This window comes from Botryllus schlosseri, chromosome 13 (assembly GCF_051294905.1).
Source record: "Botryllus schlosseri isolate E-star chromosome 13, Bs_hap1, whole genome shotgun sequence".
NCBI lineage: Eukaryota > Metazoa > Chordata > Ascidiacea > Stolidobranchia > Styelidae > Botryllus > Botryllus schlosseri.
The window spans coordinates 9458079-9486021 of record NC_137248.1 but is presented as its reverse complement, the minus strand read 5'-3'; the positions used below and the strand labels follow the sequence as shown (position 1 = coordinate 9486021).

Below are 27943 nucleotides of genomic sequence, written 5' to 3'. Positions count from 1 at the left end.
TGTGTCGGAGAAAGCGCGGCCTACCTAGCGACGCATCGAGGGCGACCCATCGAGCCACCAATCTACAGGGCTGCAGCGGCATCAAACCACCAAGGTGGACGCGCCAAATTGCATACTGCCTCGATCAGAATGAAATATTTTTAATACAAGGGGCAAAGGTTTGGTATGCGGAAACCTACAGTCATTGCAGTGCAAATGTGAGTCGTAGTTGATGAGGTTATATACTTGGACAATGAACATAGCAGGTGTGGTGTATAGGGCTGGGCAAAATCGAGTACCTGAGTGATTCGATTCTGAATCACGTAATATGATTCGTGTCGAGTCGTGTAATCGAATATCACTCATTATGACGTCAGAACAGGATATAATACATCAAAGTTCATATATGTACCGTTTGTACCACCATCACAAAAAATATAATGCCCGCTATCCATCTCATGAATGATCCTTTGGATTTTCGACCATACCGATTTCATTCCACTTTGTGACAATGTTGTGGGATATTAATGAATTCGGAAATGTGCTACGTCCAGTAACCTTCGTAGCTTTGTAGTATATGTTTCGTATGCTACGATACCGCCAATCAAGGTTTCATGGCTTCGACAGTGAAAATTAGTATCGAAACTATAATTCTCGTTGATTAATTACTTTCAGTAGTGGTAAGCGTATATTTCAGTACTTGAAAAAAATCGTCTTTTACTACTCGACTCGAATCAGTAAAATTAATACTCGATTCAGATTCGAGTACTCGAATCATTGTGCCCAGCCCTAGTGGTGTATCCAGTGACGTGCGGTAATGTTCATGGCTCGTGAGGCACTGACCCCTTCAGAGTCAGATTTACGAATCTATAAACCCAAAATGGATTCAGTTGGCGACTTGTTTCTTATCACATTAGAACTCTTCAGTCGTACGCAGAGGTGGTCGAAGTAGTCAAGAAAGCTACTCAAGTAGAAGTAGAAGTAGCGACGAACAAATCTACTCAAGTACGAGTAGAAGTACTTCTTTCATAAGTAACCTAAAACTACTTAAAGTAGAAGTAGAATTGACTGACTTTAAATCTACTCAAGTAAGTAAGTAGTTGTGATAACGATCGTAGTTCGTCCGCATGGACTGTCAAGAGCTGCGAATCGAGGTATGCGGAAGGTGTAGAGAGCATGATTCATATTGAATTGATGCATCCCAGGAGGTGTGAATTTTTGACAGAATGAGCAGTCGTCCACATCATGGCATGTACGTGATAGTATTGATATGGAAATGCGATACTAATTCTTTGTTTACTCGAACACCCGGTTTTAGAGAATATCATGGCATGGCGCCGTCCTCCCTATTATAAGGCCCCTAGTTCAGTCGAAGATCAATACGGAGAAGATGTGTCGGAGACGGCTTTAACACTTTGCGCGATTAGTATACGTTAATTAAAAATATGGCAGATCTTAAAATGCCATATAGTGTATGGCTTTATTTTCGGACAATATAAGGCATTACTACAGTTGCTTTTATACTTCAACTTACTTCAACTTACTTCAAAAGAACTGAAACTATTATTAGAACTCGGCGTATAATACTCGTAATTGAAAGAAAAATACAAATACTACTTCTAGAAAGCGGAAATATATTTCATGTCTTTTGTCTAGAAAGTTTCAACGGTGGTCTGCTAGAACAAGTCTCACGTTAAAAAAAAGTCAAAGTCCATTTTTCCAGATTAGATCCCATGACGTCATGGGCTGCTAGATTGCGAAACGATAGGTTCAAAGGGCGATACTTTCGTTAAAACATATTTGTCACTCAATATCTACTGTGCGTGAAGCGCAACGAAAATTCCGGGTATTACATGACATTTACGAAAATTAAATGTTGGCACTACGTGAAAACAGCCCCGAAATTCCTTAGGTTGTCTTGTCTTTCTTATTGGGGGATTAAACTACTTCTACTTGACAAACTAAAAATAGCGAGAAGTAAGTAAGTAGTCCACAAAATATTACGAAGTAGAAGTAGAGGTAGCGAAAAATAGATCTACTTGAGTAAGTAATATAAGTAGAGGAAAACGACTTGAGTACTTCGAAAAAGTAGAAGTACTTCGTTACGGACCACCTCTGGTCGTACGTGATACGTATAAGAAGCTACCACACAATACTACAGTGCGTTTCAACCTGTGCGACGGCCCGCACTTGTGCGAATGAAAAAAATTGCTGTGCGAATAACGAAGGTGGTGCGAATGAAAATCCGGATTTAGTGCGAATGAGACGTGTAACAATTCAAATAAACCTAATAGGAAATTCCAGGACAGTGTAACTTTTGTAGTTGCGACGCAATAATAAAAACAGGTTCAACTTACGACGCAACACTAATCGTAGCTCTCACAAGCCGTAGTGAATTAATATTTTTGCACCATAATTATTACGTAATCAGAAGCCTGGTTTGGAAGCTGGTGTGGTGGCAGACATACAGTATATCAGCCCATCTGACGTTGCGACAGACTGGAAAAATGACGTCAAGTTGACTTTCTGCTTTCTTTCGCAAAACAATCAACATAATTTTGCATAAACCAGTGGTTCCCAACCGGGGAGGAATTCCCCCCTTGGGGGGAATTTTGCAATTTTTAGGGAGGAATTCCACTTTAGAATTGTAACCGATTTCCCAAATTTTCATGTCCGAACTGTCATGTAGTCAACCAGCTTTATCCGAATGTATGCTCCTTATGGCTTTTTTTTGCTGAAAGTATGTTCGAATGCTATTTGAAATCTCTTTTTCACATACAAATTCCTCCTTTTTTTTTAAATTAGTTCAGACGTGCTGCATCTCGCAAGGCAATTTTGTAGGCCAGCGACGTCCTCTCAATCAAATATATCCTAAGCGAGCAAATGTCGTGCCGGATCTATCTCAACCAGGCCTATAGTGAAGGTATTTATCTTATATTTTCAAGTCAACATTTTCAGACAGTGACAAAATATTCCAACGTCATCGATTCAAATCAAACATATCGCTAGCCTTGCTTTATTTTTAGTGAACAGCTCCCCGATCGAAAAAAAGACATGTTAAACTTGGTGCGATGTTGCCGAAACGTAATGGGTTTCCTAAATTTCAATGAGCTCCAGCAGTAAATCTCATCGCGTGTATGTTATATATCAGTGCTGTAACCTAGTCACGATGCTCCGAGTCACAAGTCAATCTCACTTTCATAGTTTTGACTCGAGAGTCAAGTCGAGTCATTTTCAATTCAGCATTGAGTCAAGTCCGACTCCAAGTCACCGAGCAGAGGGATCTACTCCGAGTCATTGTAATGGTACTATGACTCGAGTCCGAGTCGAAGTCATTGTGTTGACTGCTCAGTTTCCAGTTGAAGTCTTGTTAAACCCACTTTTATAACTCTGTTTGGTGATATTGAATAATTTGGATTTATATTACACTAATTTTCCTCACTTTGAGCAGTTTCTTGTCGCATTTACAAGTATCAAGACCAATAGACGAAATTCCAATCGGGTGGTCACTTTACTGTTCTTCGAAATTACAATGAAATGTCGGTTTTGGCCGTCTTATAGTCTCGAGTCATATGGCTTGGTTCGAGTCATGCGCAATGACTCGAGTCCAAGTCGAGTCAATACACAGATTGTCTTGATCCGAGTCGTTTCCGTATTTTGAGAAAATGACTCGAGTCAGGTCGAGTCATCAGAAAATGGTGGCTCGAGTCTGGTCAACCCTGCTATTTACGAAAGTAACAATATTATTGGCCAAATGCATAGGCAAACTTGAGAAAAAAACATCGTGAGACGAGTAAATTTATGTATACTGATCTTTCACAGCAGTTGTATTAGCGATTGGTGCATCGTAAGCCAAAAACACAAATGGAAGTGTGGGGGTCTGTTGAGTCAAGCCCCCCAGAATTTGTTTGATTGGGACCGAGACCATTGTTTTAGGAGGTCTACAAAGTGTTGTGTCAGCCCTGCTAGAAACAAACACTCGGTACCCGCCCGTCTTATTCTCTTAGTCAATAGGTGTTTGCGCAGTAAAAATTACCTTTTTTAATCATCGGGCAGATTTCTCCTAAGGGGGGAATTTTGGCTCATATTTCGGCCAAGGGAGGCACGAAACGAAAAAGGTTGGGAACCACTGGCATAAACTGTTCGATTAGCGCGAGGCACGAGGATAGTAGTAAATACCAATATAACAAACTCACATTTGCAAGTTACCGTAACGGATATTAAGGGATATTACAATATGGATGGACCGCAAAGGGTATACTTTTGGGTCGAAACGGTGCCAGAGCTATCTGTTAATATGTATGTAATATTCGTTGACTTTATTGCAAGACATCCGGCGATAGTTTCTACATATCCAAGGTCACTGTGTTGGGTACTGTAGCCAATATAAGTGAGACATACAGAAAATATGGCTTTATCCTGACAATTCATGATAAGATTTGTCCTACTGGTTTTTCTGGAAAACATGATCGATGACCGTTGGATGAACTAGTGTAGAGGGTCCAACGAGCGAGTCCAGGCCTATGATACTCATTTTTTTCGAGGCACATGAATACGAAAAATGTTGGGCCAACAAATCGCTAATAAAATGCGGTTCTTGCATGCCGTTCTTGCAATTTGAGTAGACAGTTGTACAACTGCGACACGCAGAGGAATTTAATTCACCCTAATTTGAAATCACGTGCGTCAGACCTTTTTGGAGAGCTGTGTTAGGTGGAATTGTGTCGTGCGCGTTCTGTGTGTCATACATGTCCGTAAAATCGTAGCATACTACGTAATATTAAAAATATATTCCTTTTCACGGGTAGCCTAAGGCTCGGGTCGCGAGATGCCATAAAAACTCAGATCTTGGCGGTAGTCTAAAAAGCCGCTTTACCGTTATTAAACTTATATGATATCTCAAGTTAGATTGAGCTAAAGAGAAGAACACACAGTATCGTGAGTTTATTTGCTCTTATCACATACTCGCGAGACAGAAAATGAGAAATCGAAAAAAAAACAGAACACAAGTTGGAGCAACGTATCATACGGTAGCGAGCTCTAATGGTGCCTACTCTCTTTGATCGTTTTGGACCTTATTTTCCAAGACATAAGGCAAAAACCTCAACACAAAGATGTGGATTTTTATCCCTTTCGACAAAATGGAGCCTCCAGGACCTTTGTGTCAGCTCTCAAAAAAATTTCTGCCAGCAAGCATTTTTCACTTGCGAAAAATATGCTGTATTTTGAGTAGGAGTGCAGAATAGATTTTAAGACCTGGCCGTCCAAACAATAGTAGACGTTCTTGTACGAAACCCAACAACCTGATTGGCCGCGAAGGGTTTTAGTGAAATAGTTGAAATCAAAACGAGCGAAAAAAGTTGCCTTTTTAATGGGACACTCGATAGCTTTTAAGCTACATAGTACAATTTGTTGCACATCTGAACAAAATGTTGTTAAGCATCTTCATCTTCTTTCTGTACAATTTTCGGTTAGTTTGTGCGAAAGAAATTTATTTTACAAATAAACTGTGCGAATGGAGCTCAAAAAGGTTGAAAAGCACTGCTATACTATATTGCAGTGCTCTTGACCTTTCTCGTCGTGGTACACTCTTTCAATGTATACTTGAAACCCCTGACCACATAGTACACCGATTCCGTAATCAGCCGGATTTCGATTACATAATCGACTGGTCACTGGTCGACATCATTTTTCTTTTCTGGCCAAAATGACGACTATTAAGTCAATTTTCGTACGCTGATTACGAATATGAAGTCACCTTTTTTTCTCTCACGTCAGGATTTTTTATAATCTGTGATTTAAAATTTTGCATTTTAGTGCTAAAAAAGCCTGTTCTGTGACTTATTCCTTGCTGTTTGGTCATAGCTATCACAATTGTGACGTCATGAGCGGTGGTCAAAGTACATACCATAGGTACTCAAGTAGAAGTAGAGGTAATGACGTCAATTTCTACTCAAGTAGAAGTAGAAGTAACGGCGTCAATTTCTACTCAAGTAGATGTAAAAGTAACTTTTTACAAGTATGTAAAAAAGTCATTATATAGGCCTAGTTTTTGATATCACCATCAATTTAATAATATTTTCTTCCTTTCGAAACATCACAAGACTGCAATGCAATGAAAAGATGTGAAAGCGTCGAAAAGACTTGGAGTAGTCTTTGAAATTAGACATCAGAAAACTTAAATCAGACCTTGACCCAGGCGATGTAAAGAAGAGGTATGCACAGCAAAATGAATGAATAATAAATCGACATTGAGGCTGTGAAGCATTTGAAAACAAAAATATTTACCATTTGGTGTGCCAATATGGTTTAAAGAGAGCCACTTGGGCATGGAAAAGATTGTTACTTTTGCTAATGTTTTTAATTTTATTTATTGTCAAAAATCAGCATAAAATTCAATATCCAATTTGACTTGCGCAATACGACCGATTTCTCATGGCCAGATGTTACAATTCCATTGCCTGCAAAAGTTTTACCAGCAGTTGACGAAAATTCTTTCGGTGAAGAGTCTTTGTTTGAAGAATGTTCTCAGCATGTGTGTGATGGTGATCAGCAGCTATATAAAGGCTGAACTAAATAACTGAATTTGCCAAATTAATCTGCTCTTGCTGTAGGTTCCAGATTAAAAGCCAAACATATACTTGGCACTGATACCAAAGTTGCTTCGTTCGTATATGCACCGTGATAGTGAATACACATACGCTTCTTTGCCTCCGAACCCTCTTTAGTGTATTGTGTCGATGTTCAAGGTCTCATAGAGACATTGGGAACTGTGAATTGCGCCTATTTATTTATGCACCAAGCCTAAAGGCTGTTTTGTCGCACAATACAAATCAATGTGCTTTTATCCCTGTAGCTGGTACAGCCGGCATTAAGGGGTCTTATGAGAATATGAAACTTTTGATTTCAAATTTAGAATATAGTACTCACACTACGCAAACGTGTTATGTTTCTTTTGATTTTGAATTCATAAATATGCTACTGGTTCAACTGTCTGGAACCGCAAGGCGTCATTCTTTTATGTGTGAATGGGACAGTAGAAATCATTGACTTGAAGGTAAGTGACCGATGAGGGAGTATCTTACAACAGGCTATAAAATGTTTCAGAGCCTGCTCTTATCGACAGATCTAATGTTGTATTTCCACTATTATATACCATTTTAAAGGCTCTGATCAAAGAGAATGCATGTTCTAAATACATTCACGAAAGGTTTCCTAACTTGAGTTAATGCAGTAAATGGTGTATTTGTAGAGCCTCAAATCAGAACACTCACCAAAACCCCTTATTTCTTATTAGGAAGGCGGATTTGGGAAAAATCCATGACTCTCTTTCATTGAAGGTGCACCTACATTTCTTGGAAATACCAAGGATCCCGATTATTTGAAGGGTTTAATTAAAGATAATGACACCTTAAATCCAATAAAGTAAGTTGAGAGCTTTGTAGGATGTGTTTCGTATTATATACGGACCTAAACGGGCATAAGCATCCTTAATACAGCCGTTTTTGAGTAAACTTTTTATTCGATTTTTACGAAAAATTGTGACGTGATGAGTGAATTCTGACGGCAAATTCGGAAACAGCTTCGTCAAATTAGGTAAACTCAATTAATCGTTCTAAAAAAAGAACAAAAAAGTTGAAAAATGTCGACCAGTGTTACAAATGTAGCATGCGGCCGTATTCCAGATGAGAGTCGCCATGACTCATGGCCCATCTGGACGGCAAATTTACTCTTGTGAAATTGCCTACTTGGGACTTTGCAACTTGGAGAGCTCTTGTGGCGTTTAGTGCCATCACTGAATTCTTGAGATATGCGTTGCGTATAAAATTTTCTAATTGTAGAAGCATAACATTTCCGCAATCTTGCTAATATGCAACAAAATCGCGAGTATAAATGTCAGGAAAAGTTTCCGGGAGTAGGTTTCTAGTCGGGCCGAGCGCGAAATTTTTTTTTATCCTCTTCAATAAATTTCGTCGATAATGTTGGTGGCTTCACATATTACTGTCAATATGTTGTTCATTCTCAGCCCATGTGATCAGATTAACCGGTAGAGCTGATCGAGAAGGCGTCTTCGAAAAGTTTGGACAAAAAATTATTGATGATGAATCTTCGGATTTGTATTAATCCCTTTGTTGCATGTTGTTATTTCTTGACCGCCCATCAGGATTTCGGTATAGTAAAATATATTGGAATCGGCCAAACGTACCAGAAAAAACGTCATTCGTGAGACGCACACGATTCCAACTTTGTATATCTTTATGGAGCGCCTCACTCTCGTATGCGTTTCGCATTTGTACGGTAGTTCTCAGATTGCAAGGACACTATAATTAAAAAAACTAAAAATCCAAGTGACCCTGAATCGCACTCAGCGGGAATAAAATTTTCAAGTCGAAATAAAATCTCTGAAATCGGGGAACCAATTCAAATTGCACATTGACGGCCGCCAACACACGCTAAAATAAATATGTGTAGACGGCCGTAAAACTTTACGGTTTTACGGGTACATGCGGCCGCACGTCAGCAGATTGGCAACCCCTGCCCTAATCGAAATAAGAATGAGCAAGGCCGCAACTTATAGGATATGCTAAATACTTATCAGCTACCTTTTCATTCACCTTTCATGAACCCCTTGGATCAGTGGCTCCCAACCTTTTGGGTGTCGGAGCCGCATTTCAAATTTCAGAGTACGTTTGGAGCCATACACTAATTAAGTATAACAAAAATTATAAAGAATGAAAGCACGTACCAACGAATAGCAAGACTAACAAGAAAAATATACAAATTAATTTAATGTCGAACTTGGCATTGGCTTTGAGCTTCAAGAAGTGTGTCAAAGCGAGGAGTATTTTTTCGCTTTGAAATAAGAGAAGTCAACCAAATCTCGATATGAATAGTATGATCTTATTTTCAAGAAAAGTCTTTTTTTGCTGTTTATCACTAAGCCTACAGTTAATATTTGCACAATACAGATGACGATTGCACGATAATCGAGCTGAATTTGAACTAAAACTTCGTGGGGGTCCGCGGGGGTCCATGACGGTCCGGAAGCGGTCCGTGAAGACAAAAAGGTTGAGAACCAATGGTCTAGTTCGATACGAAGTTTGTATAATTTCTAAAGTTCCTGTCACGCCGGCAAACAATATCAATCGTGAAGGAGCCGTACTCGACATCTCACGCCTTGAAATTATGGATTGCGCAATTCGTTGATTGATCAGTGAGAATAGCAGACATGTCGACGCCTGCATGGCAAATTACAGTTCAGTTTTCAAATCCACATTGATGATCATGACGAGAAATGAATTCCCTTTCGAAGTCACATTCTCAACTAGAAATTAAAATTGCAAGCATAGCCAATAGCGATCATCATTCCCTATTGTTATGTAGTTTGTTGGCAGTGCCGTTAAAATGAAGGCTTGTGGCGCAACGTTATGTTGCCGCCGAAGAATTTGAGAATGAATATTAGTACAGGTAACCTAATGATATGAGTTAGCAATATTATTATATTGGTTTAGGGAGCTGCTTGAATTGTGCGCGACTGCCAGCAGAGCGATTGAAGTATGGCTAGTGGCTACCTGTGCGCGCACGACGAATCCGATGTAGTGATCGATTCCGTGCCACCATGACGTCACGAATCGTCAATTGTGACGTAGCTGTTGACATCGTTGTATGGCTCTTTGGGAATTACAATTGTAAATATAGGGCCGATATGGCCAAAAGGTTCCCGACCGCTGCCCCAGGGTGTACAATACACCCGGTTGATGAGCCCTGCATCATACTACTGCGCTGCGATTTTTTAATTGTTATCCAACAATTAGTAAGGCAAATTGATCTGCATCTCACCTGGTAATCGCTTTTCTGCGCTGTCATTACAAGTAACGAAGTCGATTTCACATTCTGCAGCGATTTTTAGGGTTTCTGGTGCTCTGTCGCTATTATTATTTAGCTTTTCAGAATCAGTGCGACAACATCATTCGATTAATGCTAGTTATTAAAATTATGAGCTGTTTATGATGAATTGCACAATGGATGCTTGGCTTGGTCTGTGCGTGCCTCACGTCTCCTTTCGCCTATATTTTTGAGCAATAAATATGCAAATTCCGTGATCCGTTTAGTGTAGAAATTTAGTCCATCGATAGAAAATACCAATGGTATAGTCTTTGAAGGTTCCACAATTTTGTTCTACTCATCCTGACGACTGCCTCACTTGCCTCCCCTGACCGCACACCACTGGGGGTTTCCTTCAGTCCTGTCCTAATCGAGTCATCATGCATCAGTTAATCATTGCTTTCTCAATCATCAGTTTCAAATTCCTCTCTGACTAAACTACAAAATTGACTGCTGAGATTTCAGTCAGTATAAGCCTATGTAACCACAGGTTACGACGTTAGGACGGTGTATAGACGGATGGTTGAAAGTATTAGCAGAGTCGAAAGTGTACGAGCTGGGACATTAGTTGATCCTAAGGACAATCAACGTCATATAGAAATGTGACTTTAGTAGGTCGAACAGACCTGGTATATAGTAGCACTCAACAGACCAATTTTCAAATCGACTTCAAGTAGGCCAGTTGATGTTTCTGCGACTAGCAATGCCATTTGAATGGTGGGGGACATTTTTCGATTCGGTAGCTTTTCATGTATGCCTTGAAATACTCGGTAATATCTAACAAGATTTTCCTCTATAGCTTGTTTGTTTTGAGGTATTCGTGGTGTTTGTCGACCAGAGTTGGATCAATTGTAATTTGTAATTGATCTGAACGTAATTAATTACATTTTTTCATGTAATTGTAATTGTAATTGTAATTGAAGCATTTCTATTTTGTGTCATTGTAATTGTAAATGTAATTTGATCAAAATTTTGCTCAATTACAATCTCAATTACATTTTCATGGAAACCTGACCATCACAACATAAAATGATAATTAAATCAATCATTTATTCGTCGCACCAGTGAAAATCCGGTACGAACCAGGATGACGACGAGAGGCCTTAAGGCCTTAGTAAACAGTCACTACATGTAATAATTAGCCTACATCAGTGTTCTATGCGTGCTGCGTTATAACTAGATAATTCAGTCACGCTAAACTGTTTCCCATACTTCAGTAGCAACAGGAAACTTTGTGAATTACAATATAGGCTAAACCAGTGGTTCTCAAACTGGTGGCGTGCCCCCTTGGGCAGCGTGAAAGCATCTGAACGGGGCGCGACGCTCCAGTGAACTGAAATCCGCGCTTGGCCCGATTCACCTCCGTTTTATGGTTATTGCTCGGTGTATAGTCTGAATTTGGTATTGGAGAATTCTCTCATCAACAGTCATAACCTTCCATACCATCAAACTATATGTAAGGATTGCTAATTTTCTGGTTTCATTGTGTGCTATGACGATAAGGGGGCACGAAATATTCACTGTCATAAAGGGGGCGTGTCTAAAAAAGATAGAGAACCAGTGGGCTAAACTAAATCCTAATATTTCAAAAATGGATGAACAGCAAATAAACTCTTCTGAAACCTGTGCTGAACCATTTCCTACCACGGTCAAAGTTTTTTTTAAATCACTGACCAGTACCGAGGCTTGTTGCAACAATAGCAAAAAAAAATCAAGTTTCCAACCAAGGCTTCATCAAACTTGATCACGCATTTGTAGAGATGTTATCCCAATCTTACCTCCAATCTTGGCCAAATTTACTGGGGCCAGAAACTTTTCGCACCCTAATGTTCATCAAATGCAATCTAACAGTTTCCGAGCAAGTGAAAATGTAAATGCGAACCAAAATATGGTAATTCTTAGTTATCAGGAGGTTCTTTCCTTTTGCATTTATTTTAATTTTACGCACCTTATCGGTATCATCCTTATCGCTGACGCCTTACCAATTACATTTCATTATCCTGACTCAGCTCTGAGTAGCCTAATCGTTTGATTACATTTCATTGACTGTCCTGTAGCCTATTCGCTGTTAGTCGCTCAAACCTTTGGTTCTTAACAGTCGCTTGAAACATTTATCTATATGCTTGTAGTTTTCAGTACTCATGATTAGGAATGGTTCGAATACGTTCGAGTTTTTTTTAATTAAAGGGTACAGATCAGGAATGAAACATGAATAGCTTGAGATTGTTGCTAATTACGTCGCTACGGTTGTCAAAGAACACCTCTTTACTGAATCAATTACCTGTTTAAAAGTAATTGTAATCATAATTGTAATTAATTACATATTTAACAGTAATTGTAATTGTAATTGTAATTTGATATTTTTAGCATTGAGTAATTGTAATTGTAATGTAATTGAAACATGCAAGAAAGTAATTGTAATTGTAACTGTAATTGAATTGAAATATTGTAATTGATCCAACTCTGTTGTCGACTACTGTGGTCATTTACACCCGGCCAAATTTCTTCATTTTTATTCCGTGGCTGCCGACTTGTAGGGTAGCACGGCCCAATATAGCTCTATAGCTCCATTGCTTGTCTTTGTCGGTGCAACACCGCTCTACCAGTTATACGAAATACGATCACGTGTGTTGGTGCGGGCATAGGACCGTAACTTCTGCACCCCACCCCATCTCCAATTGGTTGTTGAGCTCGAAAGGGGGCCAAACTTATTTCGCTAATCAACATCAATTATACGGAATATTCTGATGGAGATTAAAGAAACTTCAAAATTTAATGTATTTAGATGTTTAGTTATCAATAGTTACCCTCCCCGCTCCAAGAAAGATATACGCATTGCGTGTACTTACCAAATAACATATTGGCCAAAAATGACCGCCGTATGTTGAACGAAATCATCGATATATGTACGTTCAATCGTCCACCGGCGCCTAGACGGCTGGCGCGGAATAGATCAGGCCCATAGTACAAATGCAACCCGGGCACCCGCAGCGGAAAATGTTACCCCACGTGAAGAAATGCCAATCTCAAATCGAGTTAGTTTCGCGAAAGAAGTTTAAGCCTAGTTTATTGGTGCGTTTGGACGATTCCAATATATTTTGACTATATAGATCAGGGGCGACCAACCATTTCAGCCAAAGGGACACATGAGATTTACAAACAATTGCACGGGCGCACTTGAATGTTGATAAAAATTTATTTGTCGTCCGATAGGAGCAAACCGGATTAGGTAACGGTGAAAACAATATTTATGTTACTATACGCTACGCGTCAAAATCGATAAAAATTATGTCATGAAAACTCAGCGTGCATTAACGACCTAGCCGCGCGAAGCACAAAAATTTCGCAAAGACAATAAATGAATTCGGTCCGCCGGGCTCATTTGGCAAGGTCAGGATTATTAGGCGCTTCAACAAATTAATATCAAGGTTTCGGCGAACGTGTGTCTATCATTTTGTGCCAAGTTTCATCGCCGACGATCTTTCTATGAGTGCACAGGCACACACGAAGTCGCACTGGAATGCTTTACTATAGAAAATATAGTATTATATATTATATCACGGATCATGTGGGCTCTATTTGAGAAACACCGTTATTCGCAAACAATGGTATCGGCCAAAATACGATGATTTGTCGATTGAAAACAGTTAATATAAACCACTAAAACAGTTGCTCTACGGCGAAACAAGTTGGAATATTTCTATATTGCCCTTGTTTTAATCATATGATGCGTCGTTGGCCCTACGTGTTCGTGGTGAGGAAAAAGAGATTGTAAACACGGGCTTTGGAATTTTGTTCATTATTTTTATATTACCAATTCACCGTTCGATTTTCTCTGGAGACCAGCGCTGGGGCCTTTTGGGCCAGACTAAGGCAAACAACAGTGCCACCAAAGATATTTTAATTATATTCTTCGTATACCTCCATGTATTTTACAACGGTTTCGGATTGCGGTTTCCGCCTTGGTGAATAACTATTATTATTTGGTCTATTTTTTTTTTAGAAAACTCGCAACTAAGTGTGCAATGTGCATATTTTTGCCTTCTCGGAATGTACTGTCAATGTCACCGACTTTTTCCTGAGGGTTACTGAGTTGGAACTCAACACTGCCGACATATGGTTATTAGTTATAGTGTGGCCTCTATTGACATATTCGACATTTGCTGTCTTGAGGGATCATTTATTATTTAGGTCAAAGTATTTATTACTATTAGTATCAGTATCAATTAATTAATATTTTCACCATTTCAAATCACCACAAAACTGCGATACAAAGAAAAGATAGGAAGTTTTCGAAACAACTTGGAGTAGTCTTTGAAATCAGACACCCACCTGCGCCTAGGCGATGTAACGAAGAGGCATGCACACTGAATGAAAAGTAGAGCAGATAATATAAAAGGCAAGAGACAAAATGAGCAGGCATGTGGCGGAAGGTGAGATCGATATGCTAGGTCGTGGTCCGGTAATCTTGAGATCCAACCGATATTCATTTAGAAGAAATTGCATATATTTCGACTTGAATGTTGACATGGTCGGTGACTGCCGGATAGCAGGCTGATCCACAAGTGAGCTCCGGCATACTAAAAATCTCAACTTATGTTAGAAATGTGCTGGGTTATACAATTATTTTGCAAATTTCTCGGAATGGCCTCGCGGGCCGGATGAAATGGTCTGGAGGGCCGGATACGGCCCGCGGGCCGTATGTTTGACACCACTGCTGTAGAGGGTACCAATACTACAAGCCAGAAATCGAGCGACAATAAATGGCGTGAAGTTCGAAGCGAAATTTCAAGTCATATAAATCTGCCGCGAAATATTCTACTTCATGGTCATTTACGAAAATCTAAGAAAATGTGGCTAGCACCTGGCTACGCTTATGCGTCATAGTTGATATTTCATCCATTAACATCCCGAATTTCACGGTCAGAGCAATCAAATTTTTAGGTAATTATTTGTTTTTGATAATATAACTAATTTCGAGAATTTTTCCTCGCTGGCCTCTCTAAATCCTCACGCGGACCACGGGTTGGCCACCCCTGATATAGATAGAAGTAGCGACATGCAGCAAAGTAATTAGTTACATGACTGCCCGAAGATATATAATTATTAATTACGTGACTTCAATTCTCGAAGTCATCACCTCCCGCAGCTTTACTGGTATATATGATCAAGTGAGCTGAGAGAGGATGAAAAATCATTAGCAATATATGCAATTGCCAATATTTTAGGCAAATTGAACACTGAACTTGAAATTTCTTTTGCGCTTTGCACGACCAAACGGGGACTTCACGTGTCTTTCTATATGGCGAAAAGGGCCTTCGTGAAAGGGAGTCTTTGGGACGAGGCGCCTCAGAAGTTTGGTTAATATTCATAAGACGGCCCGAAATCAACGATTCAGGGTGCTGACGAAGTACTGTTTCGGCTCTGGGTGCGGGGCATGTGCGTAATGTTACGTAGGCCCCAATTGATGTCGGAAAATCAAATACCGCACCGTTTCCATTTCATAATCTAACTCTTTCTGAATTTTACACAATGATCTGACTCATAATTTATATTTCTAAATCAGAGGTCTCAAACACGCAGCCCGCGAGAGCATTTTGTGCGGCCCGCAACGGCATTTTGAAATTTCAAGTATTCAACAATATATTCAAGTGCCTTATATCTTTTTTAGATATAAGAACCCTAAGTTCACGCTAAAACTACTATAAAAATCACTGAAATCTTAAGAAACTTCACCACCTTCTCGAAAAATTACTCGATTTCAGATTTACTGGGTGCTTAAATAAAAATGACTCGAGTTGAGTCGGGTCAAACGTTGAGATCAGAGAAGGACTTGCGACTCGGAACGGTGACTTAGTAATCCTACGGACGCAACAATCTATGTCACGGGGAATAGTAATATATCAAAAGGTCGCAGCTTGGGTTACGTAGGGTATATAGCTATCTAATCTGGTCAGTATGGCAACCGTTGCTACTCTGTGACCCCTGTGACGTATAGTTGGTTACATATTGGGTGTTGTTTGTCTATTTAGCCATGTTATTATCGGTGGCGAGTAAGGTAGTAGTACGCTCTACAACTCTTACACCAATGAATTCTTCACCGATTGGACATTTCTATTCCAGGGGTTCCCAGGGTCCGTAGACCCCATCGGGGTTCGAAGCACCACATCAGGGTGCACGAGATGCATTGTGAAACTAGACTTACATGCCGTGGAATATTTTATTGGTCAATTTATTCAACTGGAAAATAGTCTTGGCTCTACGCGCGATTTTATGTGAATGGGCTTTCTGATTTTGATATAGGTATCATCAGACATTGTGTTGAAAATCGACAGCGGCTACGAGAAATCTTATCGGAAGCGCAAGGGTTAAGGTTAAGAAGCAATGCTATTACTATGGCTCAGTAATGATTATATTTAAGTTGTTATTGATATATTCCAATAATAATCGAAAGCAAAATTGAACGCTGATTTAATTTGACTTTGGCAGTGACAGTAACAATAGCTTATACTTATAACGACTGTATCAAAACCAGGATTAGGCTACACCGCTCAAATGCTTTGATATCAGATCAATCTTCAGTAGATTTTAAAATATTCTACATAAAATTTTGGCACGTCAAAGGTCCACGAGCTATATTATAACCCGACAGTTTTACGATGTCATGATGCAATGTGATTTTTCCGTGTCAAGCGTGAATAGTATAATAGTACATTACATTTCCACGATGTTTGTGGAATGCCTATCTGCAAGGTCCCGTCAGATAAGGGCTACTTGAAAATTATACATTGAATATCCCCATTATTGATACTACGGCCCGCGGCGTCATCAAAAACTAGAAAATTGGCCCGCGAGCACATTTCAGTTTGAGACCTCTGTTCTAAATTGTATTAGCGATTGTCAAAAGACCATATATAGGCCCTAATTCATCCATTTCTAATTATATTACGTGATGCACATTTTTCTACGTTCGCGTTTTTTGCATTTTCGTTATTCTATTTAATTTTTAATATCGGTATTAATTTAACGTAGCGACTTTGGCTAGTAAAATGCGGCTTGTCTGAAAGACTAGGCTTTGATGACATTGTTATATCTAGCCACCAGCTATATCTGAATTTTATCGTATTTCCTTCAACTTCATTCCCGCAATAACTATAAGTGATAGTCTATCTTTTCTATTGTCGAAATAATATAGGCTCCTTGAAAGCAGCTACTTGTATCGCTCAGGCTATCCACTTACACAGACTATAGTGAAGAAAAAAAGTGTCTCGTGACTTCATGCACCGGACGGTGAACTAATGATGCCAGACTTGCGTAATTTCTCACTTAATGCTACAATTTGATCAAATAGTTACATATTTCTAGGGCTGCAAAAATCACATTGATGCATCCAAAAATAACTCGATCGGCCGCGATCGGAAGTTGTCATATATCAACAAATGCGTGCAATGTTGGAGGGATAAAATTTCCGAAGACAAAATATATGATGCATTTGTAGAAACGACCAAAACACAAATTGAGAAATGTGTCGATGACTACGCCTCCGCTTTTTTGGAAGACAGTAAGTATGCGAATTCCTAACACATCTTATTCTGCACCGCAACTATATTGATACATCGATGATCTAAAGAAATGTTTGTATAGTGATTTTAGGAAAAATAATAACAAAATTGATCTGTGCCTATCAAAACATTTCATACACAACATGTCAACATTTATTCACTGATTGTATATATGGTGATCAATATATTCCTGTGCTGTTTTCTGCGTTGGTATATCGTGGTATATTTATTAACAGGCAACGCGGTATTAGAGCCTCTATCCCGCCACAAATACGAGATTGGTGTGCCCGAAATACGTCCAGCGAACTACTGGTGGTCTGTGACGGTGGATCTTCCGTGCAAGCCGAAAAATTTTTTCGTGGGTGCTTTGTACGCTACCGCAAACCGCAATATTGATCGATAACCGGTTCTTATTTCTTCAGTTTTTCAACGCTTACTGCATTAATTCGTTTGTTGGTACGATCGGCGAAGGAGATTACACGCTTGTTCAAAACAAGCTCGTGAAAACAGATGTTGGAATGACGTTTATCGTAGATTTTTCCGACGAGTGCAGGTTTGAAAGCAAGGACATAAGGATTATTTGGGATGAGTCCACGCCGTCACCAGGCAAGACAGTTCCTATATGCAGAGGACTAATAACCGCATTTAGAGCAATTACTAACCTTGCCTTTAAGTTGGTCACTGGTCAGCTTCCTGTATATTGGGGCCTGTACGTTACGTTGTCTGTGTATGATTCGGAACGAAATACGCTCGACCTTTGCTTTGGTGCTTTGGACATAAACACTGAACAGCAGCAAATCGTGTGGAATATTTACGGAATTTAAGCCCAGTAATTTGTACAAGCAATGCGATAATTTTAGAAATGCACATGAATTATAGCAAATTCGCAATCCTACCGCATCTCAATTGAGGTAATGCTTTTAAATATTTGAATTTTAAGCGGTATTGTGGACAGTGTGCATGTACAGAAAACCTTCATTAACCAACTGCTTTTTCGCTAATATTGTGTATATGGTAATGGTTATGCAATTTGCGCATGCTATTGAGTATACACGGCTTGTTTTTTCGTCAAATATGTCTTCTGGTCAATCCAGTGTTACATTGTATTCATGAGTAAAGGAGTACTGATCGTGATTAAATCGCAGTAGTAACTGGCATAATTCGAATTGAGCGAACAGCGAATGGTATTCTGTATTTTGTCAATAAACTTGATGAAGAATATCGGTAGGTGAATAGTCGCCTAACAACCAGACTGCGGGTTCTTTCCTATTAATGTTTAGATTTGTGCGGTGTTGCGGCGAAGTTTTTGGAAGTAAATCAAAATCTTAATGTGATTTAAGGCTAATCTGAGTGCACAGTGTGCGTGTGGCAGGAAATAGGAGAATTCGTCCAAAACTGTATACGATTCATGCTTATTACCCGCATATACTTCCGCACGTGAAGACAAGCAAAAAGAAATTCACGTGAACTAGGAATATCATAAACCTACAGTGCGAGTTTGACACCATGTCATTACGTTAAGCATTTAGATAAACTTTTATATTAAACAGTTTCTTTAAAGCCAACTCCTCACTCACACATAATCAGTACGACAAACTCTATATGACTGGACAGCAACGTTGCATTGGCCATGCGCAATGGAGGGAGTGCACTAGGGTTATGACTTGGAAAAAATTGCCTGTGGCAGGAATTAATGAACATTTTGGTATAAATTAAGAAAATTATAATCATTTTCTTCAAATCGAAAAAAATGTCCCGCACAATAACTAACTTCAATTTTCGACATTGGTCCGAATATAGAAAAAAATTACAATCCAATGGTATTCTTTGACTCAAATTTAATCTTCAAATATATGTCCTTTTGCACTTCTGGTAAAGTTCATCCATCAATTTGACTTCCCTTTCTGTTATTATGTTAGTGCCAAGGACAACTACAACGGACATAACCGACTTCCAACGGGGTTCAAAGCAATGTTCCCTCTATGATGAGTCTGCGCCCACTCACCAACATACTGCGCAGACCCTTGGACAACAGTGCGTAACGACTAAAAAAAAGTCATCACTTCGGATTTTTTGTGCGCAACTTGGATTTTCCGTGCGCGGAGACCGTGTCAGCACTGCGCAATTGCGCACGTGCGCAGCTTAGAGGGAACATTGATTTTAAGGCTGTTTATCGCTGCAGGTCATTCGAGCGCAAAGATAGCAGCAAATAGTCTTTGGTATATTCTAGAGCCCAACCGATATTGGATTTTTGGGTCGATGCCGATAAAACCGATATCTCACACCTTGACCGATAACCCCAATACATTCAGCCGATATTCAAAAGAAGTTGGATATAGATAAGCACATTTTCAAAGCTCCAGAGCGTTTATTTGAACATCTTTACAGCCATCATTATACTTGAACATGAAAAAAACTAAAGGCTGCATCTGGACACTTGTAAAGTGTGAGCTATATAAAATATATCAATATTCTCAGTCTAGCGGTCAAAGATTATAGTCTTATGACTACCTGCCGCCATGTTGTGACGTCACGAAAATTGCCGATAAGTTTTCAGCTCCAATGTCCGATAACGATAATTCTTTCAAAGTGTCATATCGTCTCGATATTATCGGATTTCCGATAATCGGTTGGGCTCCAGTATATTGTATCTTTAGACATCTGGTTAGAATATAAGACTTCCTAACACGAATTTGCGATGAATAAGCATGATATCTCCAGAGTTACTCTCCATCTGGGGATTTGGAAGTATACGCAATCATGGCCTTTATGCAATTTGATTAGCGGTATTCTACTATTTTCTTTGAAAGAGCGGCATGCTCTGCAAAGCTCATAGATAAACTTGAAATCATCCATACATCGTCGGTTTTCTAATATTTTCACCTGAAATTCTGGCTTGGTGGATTGTACCAAGTTTTTGTTGTGTTCTACCACATCGTCTCCAAATTTGCAGCTGAGAGTTGGATTTGTTGAAGACGTTGGATTGGAGAACTCTGATATATGCTTAAAGAATCGACCAAATTATGTTGGCAACCAATATATGCTGTGGTTTATGAAAACCCTTGCTCATCACTGCATTTTGCAGTTTCACAGCGCAATTCCGCCGTCCAGTATCAACAGATACTGAGTCACATATGATGTGACATTTTCAATTTTTCCTATGCATCATATTCCTCTAATCGGTTTTCTAGGCTGCTGAAAACATCTCTAGCTGTTCTACTTTCGCCTTTTCGAACACCCAGTTTGATTTGTGTCTGACAAAATGAAATTATACGATATATACAATCTACATCTAAAATCGAAATTAATAATTATTTCATAATTATTGACTGTATACAAGAACACGGTAAGATTAATTCATTATGGGCAATCACAATGTACCAAAATATTATTTTAAATCTTCGCAATTGGAATTGTGTCAGTTGAAATCAAATCAGTCGCTGTATATATTATATAGTGTGTATTTACAAAAGAAAGCCTATTCTTCATACAGTGAAAACTGGAAAATTTTTGTGCGGGAGGTTTTTGTTTGAACGGTCTTAACTTTTTTGATTTTTGAAATCAGGACACAAAAGTCCATCATTTTTGACTACAGGTCACACGAAATTTTGAAATTATTTTAGTCATAACCCTAGTGTGCAGTGTGCACTGTGCACTGTGCTTATTTGCACACATTCGAGAATCATAAGTTTTGACAGATTTGACAGATGAACGATGTATAAAGATTCCACTAGGCAAAATTTCATACTTGCGGCTGGGAGTATTATGACGAATGCTATGCGCACTGTTTTACTTACAATATATATGTATAATGTAATATAGCGGGAGTTTAAAAAATAATTCCCAGTGAACTTTCTCGCGGAGTAAGATTTCAGTACCGACTGAAGGTTATCTCGTTAAATGTCACTATAAGAGTATATCGTATGGTTTTAATAACCTTTAAGGGCGGATATCGGTGCGATGAGTCATTTGCACTTTACCAAATGTTTCGAAATATATATATAGCTCATGTGATGTAAACGGCACATAATACAGTTTTTATTTCCCTACTCTCGCACCTAATATCGTCTCTAGTAGGCTACAGTAATGTGAAATATTTCGGCGATTTTCGAGGTCCTCTACGACTGCCGTATCGAATTGCAATAGCCTAGTGCACCGCCCACGCATTCGGTGTTCTGCAAATCTCAAATGCAGTGCAGATCTTCATTGACACGATTATGCTCGAGTGGAGTGTTGGAATTTTATAGAACCGGCGTTGCGATTGTGAGACGATTCGTGTTGTAGAATTAGCACAGCGGTTTCCTGATTTCGTGATATCGCCTTGTGGAATTGAAGTCGTTTGATTTTGATTTTATTTCGTGATTGTTGTCGCGGGCGAATTCACGCAATCTCTAGAATTCGAATTTCGAACCCAGATGCGAGCAGCGGAAACTTCACGCCATCAATTTTGCGGCTGTGCGTGACAGAGACAGTATACCCAATTGCCCATAGCCCATGATGCCAATCATTTTGAATTTTCGTAGTACAAATATTATCCAGTCAATAAAATAGTGGCTTGTAACTAACACAACGGGCGCATTTGGGATCTTAAGTAATAACATTAGCGTACCTACTACCTATATAACATGACATTAAGCGTCATTAATGGTTTTTGAGTGAAATTTCAAATGTGGCCAAGATAATCAGCGTTACTACGTAAGTAGAGGTAGAAGTAGCAATTTCCAAGACACGCCAAAACTACATCAAGTATATGGAAGTAAAAACGAATTCCCAAAAGAATGACATTTGGGCGTCCTCGCAGGACATTTTCGATCTCTTAAAAATCGAGGACAAATCCTCCTAAACGAGGACGAGGTACAATTCGGAAATATATCACTACCGTGATACAGGGGTTATTTCACACGGATCTTATATGACAACTTCACTCGTAAGTGTGATGCAAACTTATCCCAAAACGACTTCTAGTTTCCAAACTCTAAAACGTAAAAGGTAATTAGTTTTATGTAAAATAAATGTTCAAGTACAAGTGGAAGTATTTTAAAAACAAAAAAAAAGTAAGTATTGCATGTAGGCACAAACGATTTGAGTTTGCCTACAACGAAAAAGAATAAGCACATCGTTATTGACCACCTATGTATAGAATATATATAATGTGTCACAACCATGATATAAGCCTCCCGATGCGAAACCGACGAGGAATCGATCCCGGGCCACCCTGGTAGCAGGCGCTTGTCACCACTGCGCTAACTCCCCGCTTACATGACAAAGCGCGAAACGGTAACATCGTGGATATGGTATTTGAATACAGGCGATACGAAACCAGCATCTTAATTGATTCGGATAGATTCCCATCTGTCAGATCGAGTGAGGTATTTCAAATACCGAATCGAAGTACAGACTTTTCGGTACTTTTTTCACCTTTCAATATTTTGATTCCGACACGGCCGTGAAATCCAGATACACGCGGTGTATTGCTGAATTATGCTTTTCGGTGATCGCACGCAGGAATGGTATGTCAAATGTCAGTTGATGGTGACTAAGGTACAAATAAGAATGTATAAATTTAATTACATGGTTCGATTTCATTTGAATCGGACGTAATTCGAATTCTGCCATCCCTATGTTGCTGGACTAATTTCTAGCGAACACATCTATTTTGGGAATCAGTCATGACTTGCAGGAAATGTGACTATACCTTGTCAACCAATAATATTGTTGAAGCTGACGTACTGTGGTACTGTGCGTCTGACGTGATATATGGACAATTAGACGTGGGCGTAATCCGTAAGCTTACCAATTAAATTTAGTTGAACACCCACGATGATTGTGACTTCGCATTTGCTAATCATCGCAGTTTCTCGATAAATAATAATATTTCGTAATTACTAATTACCGTGATCGTATTGGTATACTCAAAATAATATCTATAACTATAGCGATCGTTTACGTCATTGCCAACCGTCAGTCCGCGGAAAGGTGTCCGAGAATGCACTGCACAGACACCAATGTAAAAATCGAATAACAGCATAACTGTTCCCAGCCGTCGCCTTCCACTTTGTTATAATAATCGATGCGTAATCCCTGCAAGGTACACGTTAGGTTAGCCGTCACATACTTTCTAAAGGTAAAGGTTTAGACCATATATGTAAGCTAAAATTGAATCCATTGAATCTAATATAGGATTAAATAATGCAACGGTTTAACTTGGGTTCGTTAATGTCTGAGAACTGGGACGTGCGTCGCGCACTGCTTTGCGTATAGCATAAGATGCTTCCATCGGCCTTGTAAATCTTTGTCGATGCCTCGCAGGTTATCCTCAGGTTGGATCACTTGGTTCGCCAAATCGCCAGCAACAAGTTGAGATGTTGGAAATATACTACGATTCCAAGAATGCCGAAAGACTGTGGCACGTTGACTTGCCGCTTCCACCTGAGACTGAAAAGAGTCGTGCGAGACGAAACCTTGAAGGCGGCTCGGGCCAAGGATTGAACATGCTTGGTCTTGAATTTCCTTGTGAAATAGAATCATTGCAGGTATGATATTCAGGCTGACCATACAAGAACGACCGAGGCGTATATCTTCATAGGTTTGTGTTGTAGAAACTTATGCCAGTCAACATAAACAATATTATTTTTGGGCAGATTTATGCTACATGCAATTTTTCTTCACCCTGTGCGCGATTTAGTAATACGTACAATATACATTGGTTTTGACATGAGACTACCACCCTCGCAAAAACTGCGATCAAAAATAAATAAAAATATAACATTCATTTGCAAAAATAAGTTCAATTGTAATGACAATTACAAGGCTCTCTCTCTCTCTCTCTCTCTCTCCCAAGATAAGTGTTTATTTGGGCGGGAATGAGATGAACAAATGTGGTTTCGGCCCTGGTTCCAACTTACAACAAACAACCACCCACATACTCCTGAACTGGATCGCGGCCACCTCTAGTCGATAGACAAAAGTTTGCTGGTGAGACGTCATATTTATCGACAATGTGCTCATACCTCATTTTGAAATCCGCTATTGGGCGCTGAAGAGCGTCTGGAATTTGTCCAACAAAAATATGGTAACCCTAATATAGCATCGCCATTTCTACCACACTGACAACGTCAGTGATAATATTGAAATTAAAGATAAAATTTGTGACATTTCAGCACCTCGTTAAAAACATTCCTGTATTTATGTTGCCGAATCTCTTCTGGCACATTGAGTTGGTCATCTGGTGCGAATATATAGCCAGTTAGCCACATTACGCAATTTGATCCGTATATCTGAAGCCAGCAAAATACACCAATTTGCGGCACCGGTACAGCATGGAATTCACCTCAGCGCATTACAGATACGCCTATACAATCTCACATAATTTATCTTCCGGCACATTTTGAATATATACATATACATTATGCTTCATTTTGCAAGTCACGTCACAAGACGATGTGTTCGAGGATAACATGGACGATAAGGTACGAGAGTCAAGCAATATTTGTTTAATACATCTCATTCCGCCCTGTGAGGAGATGAAATGTGATGTAATGTAATGGAATGTATTTTAATCATTAGGTATAATATATTATGTAGATCACGCGCTTATACGCGGATCCACTCGACATGGTATTGTGCTCGGACTTCATTTGTCATAAATGTAATTATTCAGATTCCGGATACCATTTCAAGGAGGGACCGCTCTTACCGCATCGAGGATTTCTATAAAAATAGATATCTCATAAATACAGACTTTCCCGCAAATACAGCGACGCCGAAGCTAAAGTTTGAACTCAACTATGGGACGGGCGATTGCAGTTTTGATGCGGGCGACGTGATAACCATTTCCGATCCACCATTCGACTGGATTCACAAAGAACGTAATGTCCTCCCAGACCTCTATTGAGTAATTCATCGTCTTCACGTGAAAATTCTGTGTGTCGCTTGCTTGGTTAAAGAAATGATTAAATCATAAACGAATTCAAAAAGTTCAAATTCAAAAGAGTCCTATAGCCTATGCCAAGGGCTCTTAAACTGGGGTTCACTAATTTGACGGGTCCGTGAAAGGGAAATGTTGAACTAGACCATTAAGTGACTACAAAACCATTAAAAAATATGGTCATAATGCTGATCGCCGGCTAGGTTGACTAAAAAAAGGTCAATCGAACGGAAACTGTCGGTAGAAACCGGATTTGTTTTTTTTTATTCAACCTATCGGGCGATCAGTATTACGACCATATTATTTCCACAATTTCCCTCTTATTGGAATTTGAAGAAAGTGGCCTCTATTTCGGATCTTAAAATATGGTAACCCTACCAAAATGGAGTTGAACTTGATGTGAAGGCCTTTTTCTTTCATGTTAATCATCGGCTTCTGAAATTTCTTGGGTACGCGCAATCGCTCACAAAACTTAAACGAGTCTGCGATTAAAAAAATTTAAGAATCCCAGATATATGTCAACCCCTCATCGACCTGCGAAAACATTTGTGCTATATACATACCTTGAATTACACATTACCTCGAAAACCTCGATTGCCTCGAAAACATTTGTGCTATATACATACCTCGAATTACACATATACATTACCTCGAATTGTCACCACCGTACCAGGCATCCTATGCTAAAACGTAAATTTAATGGTAAGGAAGTTATGAAGCTATGGGGTCTATAGCAAGTTAAGATGGTACTTTTACTGGGCGATGAGTTCCAGTAATAATATATTAGTACAGTGGTTCCCAACGTGGGCGATATCGCCCACCAGTGGGCCATTTTGATAAACGACGGGACGAAAATACCAAAGGGGTAACTGAAGGTGATATAGGGGGCGAAAATGTCAGCGAGATATATTTAATTAACACGGTCAAAAATGCACTAGAGTATACGGTTTTCTGCATACGACGCGAAAAAATAAGGTCAACAAAACGGAGAGTAGACGCGGAACCGGAAACTGACCTTTTTTAGTCGATTCACCTGCGATCACAGTTAGGTGAATAAACTTTCCGTTTATATGCCATCTTCTTCGGATCCGTAAATATTTGGGGTGAAAATTTGTGTCAAGCTACATAAGTGGGCGATAGTCGAAAAAGGTTGGGAACCACTCTATCAATCGAACATGGCAATCGTGCGACACATTCATTTTACATCCATACCTTCTCAGTACTTATCTCCACGACAGGCTATATTTCATCCGTGTATTTCATAGGCATCGCGTGCATGACGTGTCGAAATGCGGGATCTAACAGACAATGCGCCGATCAGGGTACTCGGACGATGTGCCTGGAGAATGAGATTTGCCAAACCGAAGTACGCCAAATAACAAAGCGACGGGTAAGTTTAGCCGCAGGCGTTTCGCATTGCGTAATGAGAAATGCGTACCACCACCGGTACTCATATTTGTTACATCATTCAGCTTCAGTTTTATTAGTGTAAGATACGGGTGGGAGATTGGTGGTACAGGGACTGTTCTGTACCTCCAGCTCTTCAAACAACCGTTATTGAGGAAAATATGCGAAAAAATGTATGTGCTTTCAGTATTACGCTGGTGCTCTTGTAATTATATGTTGCTTCTTCCGCAGTTTAGAATAGGCAGATTTGTCATTGATATTGCGTTGGACAATTAATTGAAATTCCTCATTCGGCAATACCTTAAAAACCACGTAAATGCATCACTGGATTGGGGGTGCTCTGCAATGACACTAGGAAGTCGATATGACTTGGCGAAACTTCCACCATGGACTACCATTTCGGCTTTATTCGCAAGGTCAGGCAGTTGTACTATCCCGAGCGAAATTGAGCGAAATCCCCATCAACGAATAAGTGCCATTTCTCCCTAAATAACGCTATCTTGTCTCTTGATAGAACACCGTAATATATAATGCTTCATGTGAAATTAACCGATGATGTCGATGTACAACATTGCGAACTTATTCAGCTCGATTAATAAGTTGGGTTGTTCGCCAACTGCTAAATTTAGAGTAAGCAACATGCGTAAATTACTTATCCGATATTTTCTTCTCAGAAACTGATCACGAAATCCTGTAAGCAAAAGAACGCCTGCCAGATGAATTCCGAGAGCAAAAAGAAGAACAAGGAATGTAGACGGAGGCAACCGGGCAGTGTGTGTCTGTGCTGTTGCGATAGCAATATGTGTAACAATGGGGTTAGCGAATGCCCACGATGAGAGTACCTTATCCGGACCAAATTTGAGCTGTCAATCGCGTAATGTCGTTTAAAGCTATTCAGTACTGATGCTTTCATCGTAACTCTGGTGTAGCATGTGTTATCACTCAGATGTGTTTAAAGTTGGATAAACGGGAAATTTATAGACAGTCGATCGAATATATCTAATGTATTAAACGTCTTTTTCTATAAGGAAAATCCAACTATTTCCATTGCAGTATATCCCACATAGTGATATGATGACTTTCCGTACGCCACTTGGGCGTCGCAACAAAAGTATAAATGTAGGGATTTGAAAGAACACCAAATGAAAATATAAGAAATAGTAAACGTGGTAACACGCTGGTG

General features: G+C 39.4%; 1 protein-coding gene across 1 annotated transcript; it reads left to right on the top strand.

Annotated features, from left to right (window-relative positions):
- Nucleotides 1-50: 50 nt before the first annotated feature.
- Nucleotides 51-27943, top strand: LOC145454252 (uncharacterized; the record flags this gene model as incomplete). The annotated part of the gene is made up of 8 exons (XM_080332252.1): nt 51-197; nt 17230-17425; nt 17663-17784; nt 17849-18032; nt 23736-23959; nt 25087-25294; nt 26619-26743; nt 27435-27943. Coding segments are annotated over 8 exons (1368 nt in total), but the record flags the coding sequence as incomplete, so codon positions are not given.